Source organism: Rattus norvegicus, chromosome 19, assembly GCF_036323735.1.
Source record: "Rattus norvegicus strain BN/NHsdMcwi chromosome 19, GRCr8, whole genome shotgun sequence".
NCBI classification, from domain to species: Eukaryota; Metazoa; Chordata; class Mammalia; order Rodentia; family Muridae; genus Rattus; species Rattus norvegicus.
In genome coordinates, this window is record NC_086037.1 from 59938214 (window position 1) to 59958316 (window position 20103).

At 43.0% G+C, this 20103-nt stretch overlaps 1 protein-coding gene across 4 annotated transcripts in view; it reads left to right on the forward strand.

Moving 5' to 3' along the window:
* The window catches only part of Wwox (WW domain-containing oxidoreductase), a 930922-nt gene that overhangs the window by 599812 nt on the left and 311007 nt on the right, over positions 1-20103 (forward strand). Inside the window, exon 10 of one of the 4 annotated variants that reach the window (XM_006255671.5) lies at positions 1-20103. This exon is cut by the window's right edge and continues 13784 nt beyond it. The exons of the other annotated variants lie outside the window; for them this stretch is intronic. Within the exon in view, the coding sequence (XP_006255733.1) occupies positions 1-18 (18 nt within the window). The 3' untranslated portion in view covers positions 19-20103. 4 annotated transcript variants of the gene reach the window in all.

Genomic DNA, 20103 nt, shown 5'->3' on the forward strand with positions numbered 1-20103 from the left:
ATAACCCGAGACCTGTAATCAGTACTATTGGCTGAAACAGTCATCATGGCAGCTTTGCTTCGAGAAGACAGAGATGTGGGATCCCTTGCACGAGAGCACACAGCAGCTGCAGAACTCTGCCTTCTCCAGTCTGCCCAGAAAGTAGACTCAGCCAGTGGGATAAAGAGACCTTAAAAAGGAAGACTTGGTTAAAATGCTTTTAGTAGACATTATCATAAAACTTCCTGGACTTCATTTGATAAGAAAAGGGGCAAAAGCGAAACCATAATGCAATGTATACGTTGTTTATTTCTGACATTTTACACGAGGAGATTCCTCATCTGTGTCCTCGGTTGAGACCAGTAAGAAAATACAAAGTTATCCCACTATGTAAGCTGACACTCCTTCAAAGCCTTGTTATTCTTGTTCCTTTCGATGTATATCAACTCCAAAATACACAGTGACACGAAAATTGTGTATTCAGATTGCGCTATTGATTCATGGCGAAAGTGACCTTGTACGTACACATGAAAAGGAAGAAATCTATACAAACTGCCTAGCCTCTTCTCTTTGGAGCATGTTGCGTGAGAGCAGATAGTGCGCCTGTTTTAACACCTACATTGACTTTACCTTTGCAAAGACTTATTGTAAGGTCACGAATGCCAGGGAGGGGCCCCTGTAAATCGCACAGGAGTGGCCTGGGAGGGGGACATACATCAGGTTAAAATCCTGTGTTCCATTTGCAAAGCCAAGGGTTAGAGCCAGAGATTGGATACTCTCTCTAGGACCTACACTTCTTTTTAGCTTATGTACCCAGAGACCTGGCACTAGGGACCCAAGGGAATGGCATTACCCACTGTTCTAATGAGATGAGGATATTCTCAGGCCTCAGCCTGCTGTCATGTTTAATAAGTCACGTTATGTTGTTTGCATCTGTATTAGTTGCTTCCCTGGTTGCCGAGACCAACTCTCTGCTGGAAATAACTTAAGAAGAGAAAGGTGTGTTTTTGGCTTACGGTTTCAGAGGGCTTCAGTCCATCATGGAGGAGAAGGCAAGGTAGTGGGAATCTCCACTGTGAACGGGGCTTATAGCAGAGTCTAAGATTGTGTGCCACCACGACGCAGCCAGCGTAAACGGGAGCCATGAGTGGGTATCCCCTTCAAAAGCTCAGTTACACAACCCAGGCTCCACCCCCTAAACTGTCCATAATTTCCTGAAGCCATGCCCCCATCTGGCAAGTAAGGGTTTGAACACAGGAGCCTGCAGACCTTTCCCCTTTAAACATAACAGCAAGCTGGCGCACCCTGGAAGTGGGAACTGTGGTCCTTCATTTCATCTCGCAACTTCCTTGCCAAGTCAAGATTCTCTCAGCATCTGGAGGTGAACAAAGTGACTCACATAGACACACAGACCCCAAAAGAGCCTGCCAGACATCGGGAGGCCCAAGACAGAGATGCAGTCAGTACCTCAGATCTCTGACCCCAAATCAGACCAGCTTTATTATTCTGTACATCCAAAGCCTCTGTGCTTCGAATTCCTCACCAGAGAACTTTGCCAAGAGCTGTTGAATTCCTCTCCCCAAGATAGGGGTCTGCGCAAAGAGGCTTGGGAAAGAAGGCGGAGAGACAGGGAGAGAAACAAGGAGATCAGAGGCTGGATGTGGGCGCAGAGAAGCCACTTCTGCATTTTGCTCGATAGACAGCAGAGCCCAGGTTCTATTAGCAGCAGGACATTCTAGGAGTTCACGTTGCACTTGGCTGCCTAGGAAGGGAGCAGGACGAAGAAGAATGAGGGAGAAAATAGCAATGTAGAAAATAGCAATGTAGGAAGCTTAAAAAGTGGCCGACTCTATGTAAATGGCTTTTCATTATATCTGCGAGGCTGAAGCGTCAGGCTTCAGCTGTGTAAAATGCCACTCGCTCTTATCACGGTTCATAGAGATTACCTTTCAAAGTGAACTTCATGTTCATTTCTTCCAGCACTTACGGAGGAGAGCGAGACAGTGACTCCTCCATTTTTCAGTCCTTGCCAGCACCCGGCTCCTTCCTCTGGGTTTTGTGTCACCCGCATGATATTGCGTCAAGTCAATTCACAGCAGCAGTTGAACCAAAAGCAATTTAAGTTTAAAAAAAAAAATGGACAAATATGGATGTCATTTCTAAAGCGTATTCAAAGGCCTTTGACATCACTCAAAGCCTGAACACTTCTCAGAGACAAGATGTTCTCTTTCTTTCTTTCTTTTTCTCCCCTCCCACCCCACCCCCACCCCCTTCCTCTCAGCAATGCAGGATTGGAGATCGAATACGGACAAGCAACCACGGGGTTCTGCTCCAGAAAGTACTGCCTGGAGAAGCCCAGATTCTGTATCATGTATTAAGAAAGATTGATTCAAAAGCAAAGCAAAGTCCCGAAGGTCAATTAATATTTATTATTTCAATATGGTTTATTTGTAGCAATAATAGGTACCACTTATCAATATTTATTATAGATGAGCATGCTGTTAGAAGACTTTATCTAACTTAATTTTCATAATTACCTTGCATAGAATATCTATAAATATTAGACTATAAAAGCTGATGCTATTGTCATCTGTGAAGACACCATGACTTTGACCAGCTCCGAGCACAGACAAAATATTTCTTTTGCTGTGTAAATATGTATGGATTTATGAGTGCAAGGGTGTGTGTGTGTGTGTGTGTGTGTGTGTGTATGTCTCTCTCTCTCTTTCTGTGTGTGTGTGTATATCTCTCTCTGTGTGTGTGTATGTGTGTGTGTGTGTTTCTCTCTCTCTCTCTCTCTCTCTCTCTGTGTGTATGTGTGTGTGTGTGTGTGTGTGTGTGTGTGTGTGTGTGTGTGTGTGTGTAGGCCAGAGGACAGTCTCAGTTGTCATTCCTAACACATCATTCACCTTGCTTTTTGAACAGGTCTTTGGCCGTCTTGCTGCTCACCAAGCAGGCTAGGCTAGCTGGTCAGTGAGCCCCAGGAATCTGTCTATCTCTGCCTCCCCAGCTCTGGGCTTGCAAGTGTAAGCCTCGGGTTTTTCCATAGGTTCTGTGGGGCTCAAGCTCCAGTGTTTGTGCTTGCAAGGCAGGTACATACTGACTGATGGAGCTGACACGGCAACCCAGGGTATAGAACTCTTGAGAGAGAAGGCCATTCTGTGAGAACACAGATGTCTCTCCTCATGGTACCCACTTCTCATTTGGAAGAAGACTGGCAAAGTAGAACACAGAGCTCTGTGCAGGCCTTGAGCCCTCTTCTATGTGTATTAAAGCCTTAAAATGGTGAAGCTTACACACACACACACACACACACACACACACACACACACACACAGGGCAGGGGAGGAGGATTGTCTTTTGGAGAAGAGAAAAACGAAAAAAGCTAGTGGGAAAAACCAATCCCCATGGGTAATATACTGCAGGATTCATTTACATAACATTCTGGAAATGTCAAAATTATACAAATGGACACCAGATCAGCAATGGGCAGTAGCTGTGGGGAGGGTGGTGTCAGGAGGGCAACTGAGGAATCCTGGGGCCTCCAGAAATGCTCTGCATCTTGACAGCCACTGCCAGTGCCCCTACTGTGACATTGTACTAGAGTTTCATGTCCTTACCATTAGGATACGTGGGTCAAGTGTATGTGGAATTACTGCATTATTTCTTACAACTGCCCGTGAATCTGCCCATATAGGTAGAACACCAAAAGCTTAATTAAAACACAAAGAATCATTGGATGTTTGGAGAAGTAAACAACAAAAAAACAAAAACAAACAAACAAACAAAAACGAACAAATCAACAGCAAACCGCCAGGAACATTTCAATGGTGTGCAGCATATATCTTCTCTCTTGCCCAAGCCCACCCCTACTCATTTGCAGGTTACAAAATGCAGAGGCCTTAAACTATGGTTCTACCTACATGCTGGGCCAGTAGCCAACCTCTGACCATTCTCAGAAAGGTCAGAAGGCCACGAAGAAGCCTGTTACCTTGGCCTTGATTCAGACGGAAAGAGAGCAATGAGGCCCCCTGGCCAGGAGCCCTCGTGGTCACCGTGGACCGAGAATGGATGTATTTTATGTGCAAAGCCGTGACCTTATTTTCCCCTCCTCCTGCTAATAGGTGTGAAGATTCTGCAATAAATATTGCTTATGGCTGTTAATTGAACCGCAGCCCAGATGGTCAGGACGTGTTTATTTTCTTATTTTTAATTTCTCCTAGTTCTTGCACTTGTGAGAAGTGGGGGAGGGGTAGAGTAGTTTACACTGGAGACAGGTCTGAGACAGAGTCTGTGTCCCAGTGATATATTCATACCGAGGAAAACATCATATCTGCATCATAGATAGGAAAGAATGAGTTAGGAAATACACTGGAAACCCTGTTGCCAGCACCTCTCACCATACAGTGGAGATGCTTTCTCCAAGGGTTCTAGGAGCTTCAAAGGACCCCTGAGGCCCAAGTACTAACCAACACAGACAAGAGCAGAAACCCTTCATCTCCCTTTTGTTATTGCCAATGTGAACATCACTGCTAACTGTCAACTTGACATCTCTGGACAGACCTATAGGGCGACTCCCTTGATTACAATAATTACAGTGGGAAGGCCACCACTGTGGGTGGCACCATTCCCTGGGCTCCTAGACTGTGTAAGTGGCATCTTGCTAAATGCAGATCCTGGTTCAAGTGTTCTGGGATTCTGTGGTTCACACAGAGTCCCAAAGCGATGCCAGAGTTTCAGAATTGAGAACACACTCTTAAATTGAAACCTTTACAGTCCTTACCAAGGTCACTATTGCTGGCTGGAGGCATTTTGGAAATGTGTAGATGCATGCTGGGGCCATTGGACATTTAGTAGATGATGTCTACAGCCCTATCCAGTGATGCCTAGAAAGTTCAGTAAGACACCGTTGCCAACAAACTGGGAGCACGCTCCTCGGCCAATGATTGTGCATGTCAGCACACACTTGTTGTTGAGGATTTAACTCAGAATTCACTTTTCTTCACACAGAAACATGGCATGTCCCAAGTCTCTCAGAAATGCAAACACTTTCTAAATAAAGGGAGGGCTGTACTGTGTTATGTCCAAAATACCAATGCTAGGAGGTATCTTGGGAAGATCACAACAATTTGAGTCATGAGGACATGTAACTTATATATGTAAAGACTTACTGTATTCACCATAAGTGAACACTTGCATTCTCTAGCTGCCCTCAACACCCCAGGAGGACAGGCTCTTCCTATTCTCCTCAAATCTGTGTCCAGAGATGCACTGATAGTCTGACCTTGATAACATTAGAGTCTTTACACTATGGAAAGTGGCAAATATTACCCATCAGGACGGTTGTGTCTGTTCTTGATCTACAAATAGCAGGTTGACTCTGACATTCCGGATCCTCTTTTTCACTTTATTTTATACTTGAGACATTTTTATCTGTTTTTGGTTAATTATATGCATGGTGGATTATGTTAGACATTAGTTTCGCTCTAAGACCTCAATAAAGATACCTAGGCATTCTTTTTCCAAATAATTATTTTATCAATAACTCCCCATTCCTATGCTCATGCTGTCAACCCTTGATAAAATCCTCGGGACACATACACCCAAAAACAGAAAGAGAGAGAGAGAGAGAGAGAGAGAGAGAGAGAGAGAGAGAGGAAGAAAGAAGGAAGGAAGGAAGGAAAGAAAGAAAGAAAGAAAGAAAGAGAGAAAGGAAGAAAGAAAGAAAGAAAAAAAAGAAAGAGAGAGAAGGAAGGAAGGAAAGAAGGAAAGAAGGGGACATAAGGGGGAAGGAGGAAGGAGGAAGGACACACAAGAGGGTGATGGGAATGATCCCAGTACATCATACATCTGTGAAACTGAAAGAACAAGTAGATTTCACAGACATTTTAAAGTTAGTGTTTTACAGATTTCTTTCTGTAGCTAAAGTGTGTGTTTGTGTGAGCGTATGTCACACATGTGTGAATGCTCATGGAAATCAGAAGGGAATGTGAGAGCCCCTGGAGCAGTAAACCACTCAACGTGGGTGCTGGGATTTGAACGCAGTTCCTCTGGGAGGTTGGGAAATACTCTCAATGGCTGAATCTCTCTCCGGGCCCATGGGAGAAAAAAAACCACAACTTTTAAAAGAAATATAGGAAAGAAAACCTTATGTACAGACATGCATGTGTGCACATACAGCACACATGTGCACACACATGTGTATACATGTGCACACAACATACACACTGGCACATACATGCTCACACATGTGTCACAAAGCTGGCGGTATTGTAAGTGCTGCTAACATTGCACTCATTTTTGAGACCTCGCTTTTGGCAATCATTTCTCCTCTTATTATATTTTTTTCCTTTTTGGCACCAAAGCACTGTTTCCATAAATAGCGCATCTAATGGAGTGTGCGACTTTATTGCTGTCAGCTGCTATAACAGCAGAGGAAAATTCAATAAACCCAGAAGCTAAGACCAGAACATAGAAGGACTTCCCACTCCAGAAGTTAAGTATAATAACCTTTCTAGAACATTCTCCAGTCACCCATGAAATTCTAACTTTTTGTCCTAAGAAGCCACCCTGTTCTGAGCCTGGTTACAGCAGATATTCAGTCAGGTCTGGGGCTGATGATGGGGACCATTTTGTTGACTTGAAGAACCACCCAGTCTTCCCCAAGGGGCTGAGGCTATCCATCTGGAGGAGTGAGGTAACTGTTAAATGTGCCTAAACTTTGGGCACTAGCAGTCTATGCGTGTAACAAACTCACAAATGAAATGCTGTAACTCTTTGCTGGGATAATTGGGACTCTCCTCTCTAGGCCAGGGATCCAGCGTAAAGGATGAGGCAATTTTTTTCATAGAGCATAAATATGTGAGAATGTTAGCAAATCAAAGTAATTGAGGAGTAAAATAATTCATTCCATGTCCCTGCCTCAGCACGGATGTAAACGGCGCACCATTAAATGCGTCCTTGACACAGAGGCAGCAGCTTAACCATAGCACCAAATATTTAGCCAGAGCCAAGAGCAATTTTTTAATTATTGTGTGTGTGTGTGTGTGTGTGTGTGTGTGTGTTTGGTGTGTGTGTGTGTGTGTGTGTGTGTGTGTGTGTGTTGTGTGTGTGTGTGTTTGATTTACTAACCTTCAGTACAATCCCTATTTTTGGAGGTTGACTCATAGGTTTTTTTTTTTTTTTTTTTTTGGTTCTTTTTTCCGGAGCTGGGGACCGAACCCAGGGCCTTGCGCTTCCTAGGTAAGCGCTCTACCACTGAGCTAAATCCCCAGCCCCAGGTTTTTTTGTTTGTTTGTTTGTTTGTTTTTGTTTGTTTGTTTGTTTTTTGAAGCACTGACTCCTCCTCCCCAGGGTTTCAGCTGTCCACTTGGTTCTTAATAGCAGAGCAACACGGAAAAGCATACTTACATTTCCTAATTATGTGTAATTAGGCAAAACCCAGATGATGTATCCAATGTGCTCCTGGAATAGCCAGGGGTCAAGAAGCGCTGGAATTCAGTAACATTTTTATAAATAAGTGTGTTGGTTAACATTGGGGTCCAAGGTGGTGCTGGGTGCCTTGTAGACCAGTATAATGGTTGAAATATATAGCATTCATTTATCTAGCCAAGTAAAGCTATAATTGATTCTCCGCCTCCTTACCCTCCTCTCTCTTATATATACATATATATAAAAACAGAGTTAGATTTGCTATTCTTAGTCTGAAGGGCCCTCTAAACTCTGAACCACAGTTCTGCTTACTGACAGCGTAAGTGATATTTATTTTTTCAAAGCCTAATCCTTTTGAAACATGGAGAAATAAATACATCCTTTTTATCTACCATATGCCTGGGATGGGAAATAAATTCTTATTTTCCTGCTATGTGGTACCAGTGGGCTACAGTGAATAATTTGGGCAGGCTCCCTGAAGATAATAGGGAAACCTTCTCTATTACTGGGGATAATTATGAATCTCATAATAGAAAACATCCCGAGCTTGAACATCAATCAGGGAAGATAAACAATGGGGAATGATAGGTATACAAAAGGGAAAATGGCGTCAGCACACAGGGAAGGGAAGACGGCGGGATTCTGGCTGGGTTATAAATCATAGAGTCAAATAATTCCTACGCAATTAATATCTTCAAATTGAAACATACTTCTTTTCTAAGGAAAAAAATGGTGGAATTTTCAAGCGAGACAACTGGCTACCTCACAAGATTCATCCAAGAATCCGAAGAGTTAGTCTTGTATGAATCTCTCCAATCTCTCCGGCCCTCAACTTCTCCACCCCTACCCAAGTTGATTGGGGGCATCGGTAACAATGCTACCATGTGTACTCATGTGATGACTGACCTCAAGCCGGCTGCAGGGACAGGCCATGGCCTGCCAAGGCCAGAGCTAATGGTCGGTGACCCTTAGGATCTCCAGCTCTAATGAGACAACAAAGATTGGTTTATTGAGCTGGAACTCTGACTGCCCTGGTGAGTCCAGAGCTTGTCTGAGGCATGCCCATGCAGCTTTAGAGCTACAAAGATGGGAAAACTTTTGTTGCTATTCCCAAGGGATCATCGTCTCTTTCTAGTGAGTTGCCCTTTGTTCATGGACTTTCTTGTTTCTCCAAAACAAAATCAAATATTTAAGGTATTTCTGTGGACTTCTATTTCCAACCACGATGGGAGTCTTCCAAAACTATGAGAAAATTGTGCCTTGCTATCTCGTTAGTCTACTCTGAGTTTCCAAAATCAAATATAAGGTGGTATGCTTAATTTATCTACTAAGTCATATGGATAAACAAGTAAGGTGTCCAACTTTCCTCACATCTTCTGTGAGTAGAACCTCAGAGAGTGACAGGAATTGAAACAGGACCTCTTTTTCTCTCTCCCTGTTACAAGTAGGGACTCTATCTGAGTCAATTGTCAAATATGTCTGGAAGGCCACAAAATATGCTCCTGGATTTTGTTTTATTGGCCCTCTTCTAATATTTTACAAAACATATTTTTAAAGAAATATATAATTTGTCCCCCAAAGCAAGGGTTTTCCCATGCCATATAATTTGCTAAGTGTGGCTTTACTGCACTCTAGCCTATAATTTATAGTCAGCCTCCACAAGGCAAAAAATAACTCCAAGCTATGATTAAGTAAGTAATGGACAAGGTAACTAATATTCCCGGAAGGAAGCCCTTCCAGACACTCATTTTAAATGACAAAACAGGGAAGGTTGAGATGTGTGGTCCTGCACAAATTTAACTGGGTTGTGCGAAATGGAGAGGCAGCATGATAAACTGGTCTATCCAGGCAGTGGAGACATGAGCTGAGCCAGATTTTACACTTGCATTTTAATTAGCCTGCGCTTCGTCTCCTCCATGTCAGGCAAATGGGTCTGTACCTAATTCTGCACCATTTTCGCCCCTCTTGAGGAATGAGTGACTATTCTAGTCAAGTGCAAACCAATTCTGAGGTAGTGGTCTATGTTGTGGAGATGAGGAAGCATGACAGCGTGGGGAAGACTCAGACTTGATAATTAGGCAATACTAAGAGCTGAGGAGATCGCTCAGTCAGCAATGTGCTTGCCCTGCTAGCATGGGGTCCTGAGTTCAGTCCCAGAGCCGCATCAAATATGTGGGTAAGGTAGTGCACACTTGCAATCCCAGTGCTGGGGTGGTGGGGACAGGAAGATTTATTGGGCTCACTGGCCTCATGAGCCGACCTCACCAGGTGGATGAGCTCTAGTGAGAAACTGTCAAAAAAAACCTCAACGGACAGTACCTCAGGAAAGACTCTACCTTCATATGCATATTTACATGTACCCACAGAGACAGATGCATCAACACACACACACACACACACACACACACACACACACACACACAGAGACAGAGAGATAGAGAGAGACAGAGACAGAGACAGAGAGATAGAGAGAGAGACAGAGACAGAGACAGAAAGGCAGAGACAGAGACAAGAGTGAGACAAAGAGACAAGAGAGCTATAAGAGAGAGATGATAGAGAGACAGGGTAGAGAGAGGAATATGAATATCAGGCTTCGAAGAAATATGGCAAACTGTAAAAATGACAGTGTGTTACAAAACAGGAAAGAAGTTGCACAGGTCTGCCCACTGCTCTGCATCCTGCCTACAGTAAGAGGTAGAGTCCATTCCCTCACCAGGTAAAGCAGGCTAACCATGTGGCTTTCGTTGGCCAATGGAAACTTAATAAAGTCAATGTTCCCAGAGAATGGCTAGATCCTGGACCTCTCTCGTGCAGCTTACCACCCGGAGACCACTATAAGATCATGTCTGGTCTGGCCTGCTGAAGGATGACAGGCCACATGAAGGGGGCCTTGTTGTCTGAGCTGGTAGCTTGCTGACCCCTTATACATGAGAAGATTGTTCTAGAATCATTGAGCAATCAGTTATTACTAAGCTAACAGCAGAGACCAACCAAGACCGCCTATACTAGAGGAGTTCCTGCTCTTGTAATAGCCATAAATAAACAAACTCGAGTCAGAGGAGGGGGGAAGGTTGCAGTTGTTAACCGCTGAATTTTATAGAGCTTTATCGTACATAACTAATGCTAACAAATACAAAATCAACACACAGGAAATGATGAACTCCCTAACTCTACAAAATGAACTCTCAATGATTTAGCTTTTAGTTGTTGATGTTATTTCTGAGGAAACCACCAAGTACTGTGAGCCTCCTCCTACCCTCCCTGTCCATCTAACCAGATGAAGTATGGTTACTGAGTGTTGAAGTGGGTCATTTGACTGGACCAGTGCCTTCAGGAAGAGCTCGTGTAAGGATGAGGCTGCCTGTATTCGTCAGCTCTTGCCAAGACAGAAACGGAGTTCTATAGATTTGGGGCACATAAACACTGGGGATTGGAAAGACCTTTATCTGGTGTTGCCTAAGGGTGTAGGGAGCCTGGCCTGGTGTAAGGAGGAAGGAGGGTGCCCTGAAGAAGAGGGAAGCAGAAGAGAATCTTAGCAGGCCAAATTTAGCCTAATTAACAGATTTGCCTAAGGCTGACCCCGAAGCAGAAACTGAAGCCTAGATCAGCCTGCTCAACTCCTACCTATACGGTAATGATGAGGTTGAACCACCCGTTCTTAATCCCATAGAAGAGTTTCCCAAAATAGACAGGAGTTAGACAAAGAACACCCCGACATTTCCTACCTCCTCTGAGTCCCTATTTCCTTAATGACCCAACGCATTTGTTCAGCACAGCTTTGTCCTCGCAGATAGGTGTCTGCGGCTCTTTGTCAGCTGTCCATGATTTTGTTTCTACTTAATAGCAAAGGTGGCGAGAGGGGTTTGCCGAAGTACCTCATAAAGTCAGTATCCTCCTGCTGGAGATGGGTGGGTGGCTAGTGCGTTGTAATAAGCTTGGCTACAGGAGGAAGGACAACACTCTCGAGTCTGCTCCGTAGTCCCTGAAGGGCACTTCTATATGTTAACTCATCAACAACCATACAACTCCCCAGTTTGGCCACCCTTCTTCCGATATACCTAAGGAAGGGTATGAACAAGACATGGGTCGCCTCAAGAGTACTCTTCATTCTCCTAGGTTACTAGACTTGACTACATTTCACTATTGAAATGTCGGGATGCACTGTCTAGACAAAGTGTGCGTGAGGAGGAGATGCCATAGTCATCAGCTGCTGAGGGAGATAGATTCCATGGCCCTTACCTAGTAGGTTTCATGCAGTAGAGTGGGCTCCTCTTACTCTGAACAGACAAGACCTTGGTAACTGGCATGGGAGTGACAGAATATGATACCTGAGATTGAATGACAAGAACTTGAGGTGTTGGCCTTTTCTCTTAGATATCTTGTTTTGAGGAAGAGTACATACCACACTGCGAGGAGTTTCAAACAGTACCAGTTGGAGTTCATGTGTCAAGGACATTGATTTCTAGCCAACAGCTGAAGCTTGCCGACTGCTACTGATAATGACTGTCAGTTTGATATGATCTAGAATCACATGAGATGCAGACCCCTGGGCTTGGGAGTTCCTAGATTAGGTTGACTGAGTTTGGAGGACCCATCTAAGGTGGGTGGCATCATTCTATGCAATGGGGGTCCCAGACCAAAGACAAAAGAGAATGCTGAGCACCATCATTGACCTCTCTCCACCTCCTGACTGAGACCATGATGTGATCCTGCACTCCGGCCGCCATGACCTTCCTCATCACAATGAACTGTGCTCTCAACCCATGAGCCAAAGCAAACCCTTCCTTTCCTAAGTTGCTTTTATCAGATAGTTTTTTTAAAGATTTATTTATTATATGTAGGTATACTGTAACTGTCTTCAGACAGTTACGTTATGTTTATGTTTGCTTGTATGTATATATGTGCACCATGTGCATACTTGGTGCTTTCAAAGGCCAGAAGAGGGTTTCAGATCTCCTGAACCTGAGGCTACAGATGGGTGCAAATCCCCATGTGTGTGTTGGGACTAGAACTCGGGTCCTCTACAAGATTAGCTGGTGCTCTTAAGCACTGAGCCATCTCTCCAGGCCTCATTTGCCTTATAGAGAAAGGACACTAGAAATCTAACGAACTGATATTCATATCCTGGCTCCGTGCAGAGTCAGCTGGCTGAGCATAACGTAGGTAGAGGTTGTGCCTTGGCTTTCTCCACTGTGAAGTGAGAATAACCAATTCATTTAGCATAGGAATTCAGACCAAGTGAGATACATATTCAAAACCCCCACCGTCATCACAAACATATGGTCAACGGTATCTGCAGACTTCATTGTGACGTTCAGCATTTATTCAATTATCAGCATTTCAACTCCAGAAGAGCGGTTTGAACAAATGTTCTGTAACTTGATTGGTTATGTGCCTCCTGGCTGGTGGCTTACTTACTTCTGCCGTCGCTGTGATAAAATATCCAGCAAAAGCAATTTAGGTTACGAAGGATTTGTGTTTGCTTACGTTGAGGTTCCCCTCTAGATGACTGTGGAAAACAGGTAGGCAGGTAGGGGAGGCACAGGGGCAAGAGCAGGAGGCTGGCAGATCACGCTGCATCTGTACTCAGAGAGCAGAGCAGTGAATGCAGGCTGCTGCTTAGCCCCCCTCCTCCGCTTTCCTTAGATAGTCCCGGATCCCAGCCAGGGAATGCTGCCACACATGGTGGGCGGGTCTTCCCACCTCAATGAACATACTCTAGACAACGCACAACAGGCATGCCCAAAGGCCCATCTACCGTGTGAGTCTAGGTACTGTCCAGTAAAAAAGAAAAGAAAAAGGCTCACCATTCAGTCAGTCTCCATTTTTCATGGAGGCAGATTCTTTGTATATTGTTGTCATCAGAGATTCTTATCTGAGATTCTTGGAAACGTTATCTTCCCTTTGATAGGCACAGAGGAAGAAAAACATAGTTTAACAGGTGCTCCACAGCATGGTAGTGAAGTAGTTAGCTCCCTGTTAGGAAGCTCAGCTTTTAAGAATGTACCTCTGTTCCAGGGAGGTTTTCAGTGAGCCAAGAGATACCACAAGCTGTCCTTCATATCATAATTAAATAAAGGATCCATCAGCAATAAGTCTTCAGGTACGATAGAGACCATCTATCATATAAAAGTCAGACACTAATGTAACTTAAATTTTTCAATATTATGGAGACATATATATCCCTTTTATTTCTGAAAGAATTTCCAAAATGTTGTGTTAAAAAGAACAAGGACAAGACAGCTGTAGTAGTCCAGACCTGTAACCCAATCACCTGAGAGTTGAAACAGGAGAGCTTTGATAAGTTCAAGGCCAGCCTAGGCTACATAGCATTCCCCTGTTTCAACAATGGGACTGGGGACATAGTTCAGTAGGTAAAGTGTTTATCTAGCATTCACAGAGCCCTGGAGTCAACCTCCATCCAGCAAGACAAAAACCAGGTATGGTGTTGGGAGCCTATAAACTCAGGAAAGGGAAATAGGAGATTCACAAGTTCAAGGTCACCTTTAGGTGCAAAGGGAGTTGGAGAGCAGCTTGGGCTATATGAGAGCTGGCGAGGTGGGGGGGGGGCAGAGAGAGAGAGAGAGAGAGAGAGAGAGAGAGAGAGAGAGAAAATTTACTTTCATTTCATTAGATTTCATTCCAGATTTTTCTCAACAATCCATGACTTTGATACTTAATTTGTTGATTTTTTTTCTAAAAATTCACAGTGAACATTATTCTTCTTACTCTTCTCTTTCAAATTGCTCACGAGTACATCATAAGGAAAATTGGTTTATTTTAGAGAAAATGAGGAGATGTTGCTGCTCAGGAAACAGTATTTATTATCTGTGCAGTCAATCAAATAGCACCCCTTTGTTCCACAAAATAAATCCTGTATGTCTTTTAACACCAAATATTTAAAATGATCATGAAATGGATACTAATGAATTTGAGAGACCAAGAAGGCTATCATTTAGATGATATTAATAGCTCTTAAGACATTTATTTAGTTAATATTTTACTTTTGGTATGTGGATCTCTCAGATTATAAAACAGAATTGGCTGGGCTAAGACACTCACCGAAACAGCAGCCAATGTTTGAGTCACTTTTGTTAGAATTAAACCTTAAATGTGTTATGAGTTTTATTTCTTCACTGAACCAACAGCGTCTTAAATTCATACTTCATTATTTCATTTAGAAAGGAGTAAGACACATGGTAAATAAATCAGGGCCATGATTGACAGTCTACCTGGAAAGATTAGACAATTGGGGGTGATGGGCCTCTACTCCCCCAATTATTGCCTTTGTTCTTACAAGTGTGTTTAAATCTATTTCTGTTAATTTACAATTTGAAAGGTGGATGAGAAGCAGAGTTTGAAAAATAGATTACTGTCTTCATTAATACAGGTTTGACCTACAAAGTCTTCACGTACTTAATGATTAAAAACCAAAGTACTAAATAATAAATTATAAGAATTTATAGGAGTCATCATCTTGAAATTAGCTTACTGAATGTTCTTATCATAATAAATCTGAGTGGGTGTCTAATTTAGTGTTAGCTGACTAAAATTATATGTTACGGGCAGGGGAAAAAAACACTTTTGTTTGAAGACAAATGCAGTGAGTTTAATCACAGGTGATATGAAAGGCACCCATCTCCTGCTGGTTCCCTTCATAGAAACTTTGGTGAAATTGGTTGAAGGAAGATCAATTCCAATTTGTAAATCCGTCGAGCAAGAAAATTTCCCCCAAGTAGTAGGGGTGATCTTTACGTTACCTTCCTAGGTGAAGCCTCACCTGCCAGAGTCTCAGTCTGGACTGAGTTAACCATGGGGAAAGCATCCAGTCCTCCCCATAAAGAGTATTGAGACCACTCTCGGAGTCATTGTCAAGGTTAAAGGGACTCTTGTGTGTTGGTGGATAGATGGGAGGAAGCTACCACTTCCCTCTTCTGCCTCTGTTTCTCTCTCTGGGAGGAATTTTAATCCAGCAACATGACTGCCCCAGCAAGGGTAAGTCTGTATGATCCTTCTGGAATGCAGACACACCCTTAGTACATACCTTTAAGGTAAAATTAGGAAGCAGCCACATTTGAAAAGTGACATCTAATTAAGGAGCTGACAAAGTGACGAATCAGAGAAAGATTTGCTGGAATGAGTCAGAGATAGGCCATGCCCAACTGTCACGAGAACAGAGAGAATAGAGAGGCAATTTTAGAGTTAGGCAGAGTGAGCCAATGAATCCAGAGTCAGTGCAGGGAATGCAGTACAGGAGAGGTGAGTTCATGTGTGAGCTTGTGCAGTTCAGTACCGGTCAGCAGTGGCAGCTGTTGCCAGAGAGTAAGGGGCCAGAAGAATAGAACGAATTGCCAGGGTTAGTTTGATGCTTAGCAGAGCAATCAGTGAGAAGCTGAGAGAAGTCAGAGTGAATCAGTCAGCTTGGAGAGGAGTTTGAGCCAGAATGGTTGAGTTAAATCAGCCAGCTAGGGTTCAGGAAGAACTAGAAAGGGTGAGCTTATTCTGTAGGAAGCCTCCACGATGACACATCTGGCGAGTGTTACTTTTACTCCCTGTGTATCTCAAGCAAGACTGTTGTTCGTTCAATACTCATCTTCCAGGTCATTCAATACTCATCTTCCAGGTGCTCGTCCCAGTCAGGTTGCGTTGTGGCAGAGGCTCCATTGCGAAGGGCCTCGAAGCAGACCCTGGTTCAGTTTATGGGAGAGGGACTAGAAAAGGTTTCCGGTGCAGATGGCACAGTTTGTATCCTCAACCTGACAAGATGTTGGAAACAAAGCTCTGGGCATGTCCCTGAGGTTATTTCTAGATTGGGTTATTCAAGGGGGGGGGGGGGGAGACCGACTCTAAATGTGCATGGCAGCATCCTATGGACTGGGGTCCTAGAGTGAATACAATGGAGAAAGGAACTGAGCATTGAGTACTGTTACCATCCGATAGTGTGAGAGCCGCCTTGTCATACTTCTGCCATAGCCTGCCTTCTCCACCAAGGTAGGCTGCACTCTTCACACGATGGGCCAGAGTAACCCTTCCCCCCCTTGAATTTCTTATCGTCAGTTAGTCAGTCCTAGTGATGAAAAAGGGCAGCTAATGTAAGAAGTTACAGTGAATTTTATAGTAAAATAGAAATAAGGTCAAGCTCTTTCAGATACTGTGGTAAGCTAGCATATAATTTAATGTTGTTTCCAAGTTTAGTATTTTACGAAAATTGAATAGGATGTGTGTGTGTGTGTGTGTGTGTGTGTGTGTGTGTGTGTACCTGCGTGTTTGTGTATACTCAGGGACATATACAACACACACATTAAATAATTTGCTCCAAATATACAGAGTTTGTACAAATTAAAGGGAAAAGTAGGATTCCTCCAACGGAAACAATGGCCAAAGGAAACGACAAAAACAGTAATGGAAAAAACATTTTAAAAATTCTCAATCGTTAAAAAATATAACCACGGAAATTGAAAAATGAGATGCCAGTTTGCACCAAGACCCTGGCAAAGGTTTTGCATGGGAGAGCATTCATGATATAAAAAAAGGCACAAACTAAAAAGTGTTCCAATCTAGTCTAGAATCCACCTCTTCCTTCACAGTTTAATTTACAGCCTCATTCCTGATACATTTCTTAAGCAACTTTCTGATAAATCTTCAGGGGTTAAGACTTGTTCTGGAAGTCCTTCACTGCCTCCCTGCTGACTCTCAGAAGGCTGGCACCTCTCAGCCAGAGTTTTTAGCCTAACCTTGACCATTCTACATCCCTACAAAGTGCCAGAGCAGAGAGAATCTCTACTTCATTCAGCCCCAGGCTTTCACCCAACCTGTGAAATTTCACTAAAACTCTGACCCATTACTCATAGCTAGCTTTTCCTTAATTTCCTTTTTTTTTTTTTTTTAACTTCACAGGAGAAAGCATTATATACAGAAGCATAAATTCCTTTTGGTCTTGGTGAAAAACCATGCGGTCAGTTTCAGCCTAATTTAAATAAAGCTCTTGACCAAGTGCTTCCACTTTGAACTAGAAAATACAGAAATACTTGGGGGAGAACAATCACCCAATTAGAAAAATCTGTGTTTGTTTACCACTTTGTGTTTTGGTTTTGGGGATTGAACCCAGGCCAGTGCTAGGCAAGCACTCTGCTACTCAGCCAAGCCCCCAGGGCTAGCATTAATTTTATATTCCACTTCTCTGTGCATTTGAAATGTATGGAATCCTAAGGTTCTGACAACAGGATAGTTTTTACCTAAGTTTTTCAAAATTATTAAATACAGCATAGAGAGAGGCAGAAAAGAGAAGGTAGGAAGAAGAAATAAGGGAAAAAGGAGAGGGAGGGAGGGAAGGAGAAAAGGAGAAAGGGAGGGAGGGCAAGAACGGTGTGTCTCTATTATAGAATACATGTTCAAAGGCTGAGCAGAACAGAGTAAGTTGTAGACACTAATCCATTTTTGTGACTTTTCTTGCTTTTTCTTTAAATCTGGAAAAAAAAAATACCTATTCTGGAATTTCCTCATTTGGGTGGGCATATGGTGCTGGAGAGCCCCTGTTAACTACAGTGAGGATCTTTGGACCGGAAGTATGGAGAGAAAGATCAATGGTGGACCGGAAGTATGGAGAGAAAGATCAATGGTGGACCGGAAGTATGGAGAGAAAGATCAATAGTGGACCGGAAGTATGGAGAGAAGCATCAGTGGAGTCGGTGTTATTCTTCGTATGCTCCTGTTGTTCTGCACTTCTTTCCATCCACATAGAATAATTTTGAGATGAAACAGAGAGAGAGAGAGAGAGAAAGACAGAGAGGGAGAGGGAGAGGGAGAGGGAGAGGGAGAGGGAGAGGGAGAGAGAGAGAGAGAGAGAGAGGGAGAGGAAGGAAAATGGGGGTGGATCTGAAGTTCGCATGTATTAATGGACAAAGTACCCCGGGGCAGACAAGTCCCCTTCTCTTCCTGTGTGTCACCAAGTTCAGGCACGGTGACCAGGCCTGCTTTGCAGGGTAGCAGTTTTCTGTCTGTTTTCCAAGTCTAAACCTCCTGCTTGGCGGAGCTGCGAGCTGTGGGAAGGGAAGTGGAGAAGGCAGGAGTGAATTCCATTCTTCACCCCCTGCTGATCCCCCCAACTGCAACTTCTAATTAATTAGTAGAGATTAGTAGAGTCGTGCCTTCCAGAAAAGAGCAGGCATACCTTTGGGAATCTCACCAGGAAGAAGTGGGTCTTGTGGTGCAAAAAAGAAAAGCCTTCTTTTTTTTTTTAATATTAAAAATTAATTAAAAACGGAATGTGTGAAAGCTGGGTTTTTATCATTAGTACCCATTCCAGAGGGCCAATTGCTATTGGTAAAACTTTAGTCATTCTCAGGATAGATTGCGTTTTAGGAGAGTAACCTGAGTCTAGCTCATCATTGGGTATGGGGGTTCCTAACACTCAGGGTCTTCAGCTTGAGTTGGCTTTGAAAAGTATTAAAACAGATATTGATCACATCTGCTGTGTCTGAGGATGTGACAGGGGCAGACAGAGTAGCAATAGTCACCTTGAATTGGTCTGAAAGACACTGTGTGTCTGTGTTCTGTATAGGCTCATGTAAGCGTGTGTGCATGTGTGTACAGGTTGTAGGCCGTCGCATCTCATGTTTTCACATGGGTCCTGGGATCTGTCCTCTGGTCCTCAGGCTTGTGCAGCAAGCACTTTCCCAGCCAAGTCACATCCCTGGCCTTGGACAATTATTTTCAGTGGAAGAAAGTCCAAAAGGCCATTTCATGTGAGGGAACATGGGCGGTTTTCTCTTTGCTTTGCAAAGACAGTATTTCTCTTACACACAACAGGTCCCTGACAAATCATTCTTTCTTCTTGCTTAAATGAGAAATTATAATATACTTCAGGATTTCATAAAATACCCTGACAGTGGTGGCATATCACTCTTGTTGCTCATGTATCTCTTAGTTTTAAGAGTAGGTTTTATATTCTATTTTTATAGGATTATGTATTATATACAGTTACAGGTTGCATCGTAACATTTCATGCATGTGTGTATAATTTACTTTGGTCTTGTCACCTCCCGTCCAAGAGCAAAAATTTTAGATGACTCCAAATTTAAAAAAAAAAAATATTGACTTTTAGGCCATATATTGGTGATCCTTAACAGATGCATAAATTCTGCTTCAAGTGTGGGAACTGAAGTGGCTTCTAACATCGCCTCACTACCCACATGCTCAAGGGTAGACTTTGTTAGGGAAGAGATGTTGATCAATACTTTTTTATAGTATGCTATTGTTTCTATGAGAATATACTATGAGTCAAGTCTACCGTAGTTAAGTATTTAATAAATATTTGTAAATCAATGAATGGGTAAATGAATGAAGGTCTTTGTGTGTGTGTGTGTGTGTGTGTGTGTGTGTGTGTGTGTGTGTGATTTCTATCTTTTGTTCTTTATATTTTGTTCTCTAGACGGTAATTCCAGGTTTGGAGTACCTTCCCAATGCTGTTTTAATGCCTTTTGAAAGACCTAATATGTAGTAGGCAGTTAATGAAGCTAACAATGAATTGGCTAGGTTTTGATTTTTTTCATTCATAAAAACATAAGTGCCATGGTGTATGATATATAGGTAGGAAGCCTGACGTATGTCATAAATTGTTCTAAGGAGGAAAATTAGAGCAATGAGAGAAAGAGAAGGACAGAGATAGAGAGACAGAGAGAGAGAGGTGGGGGG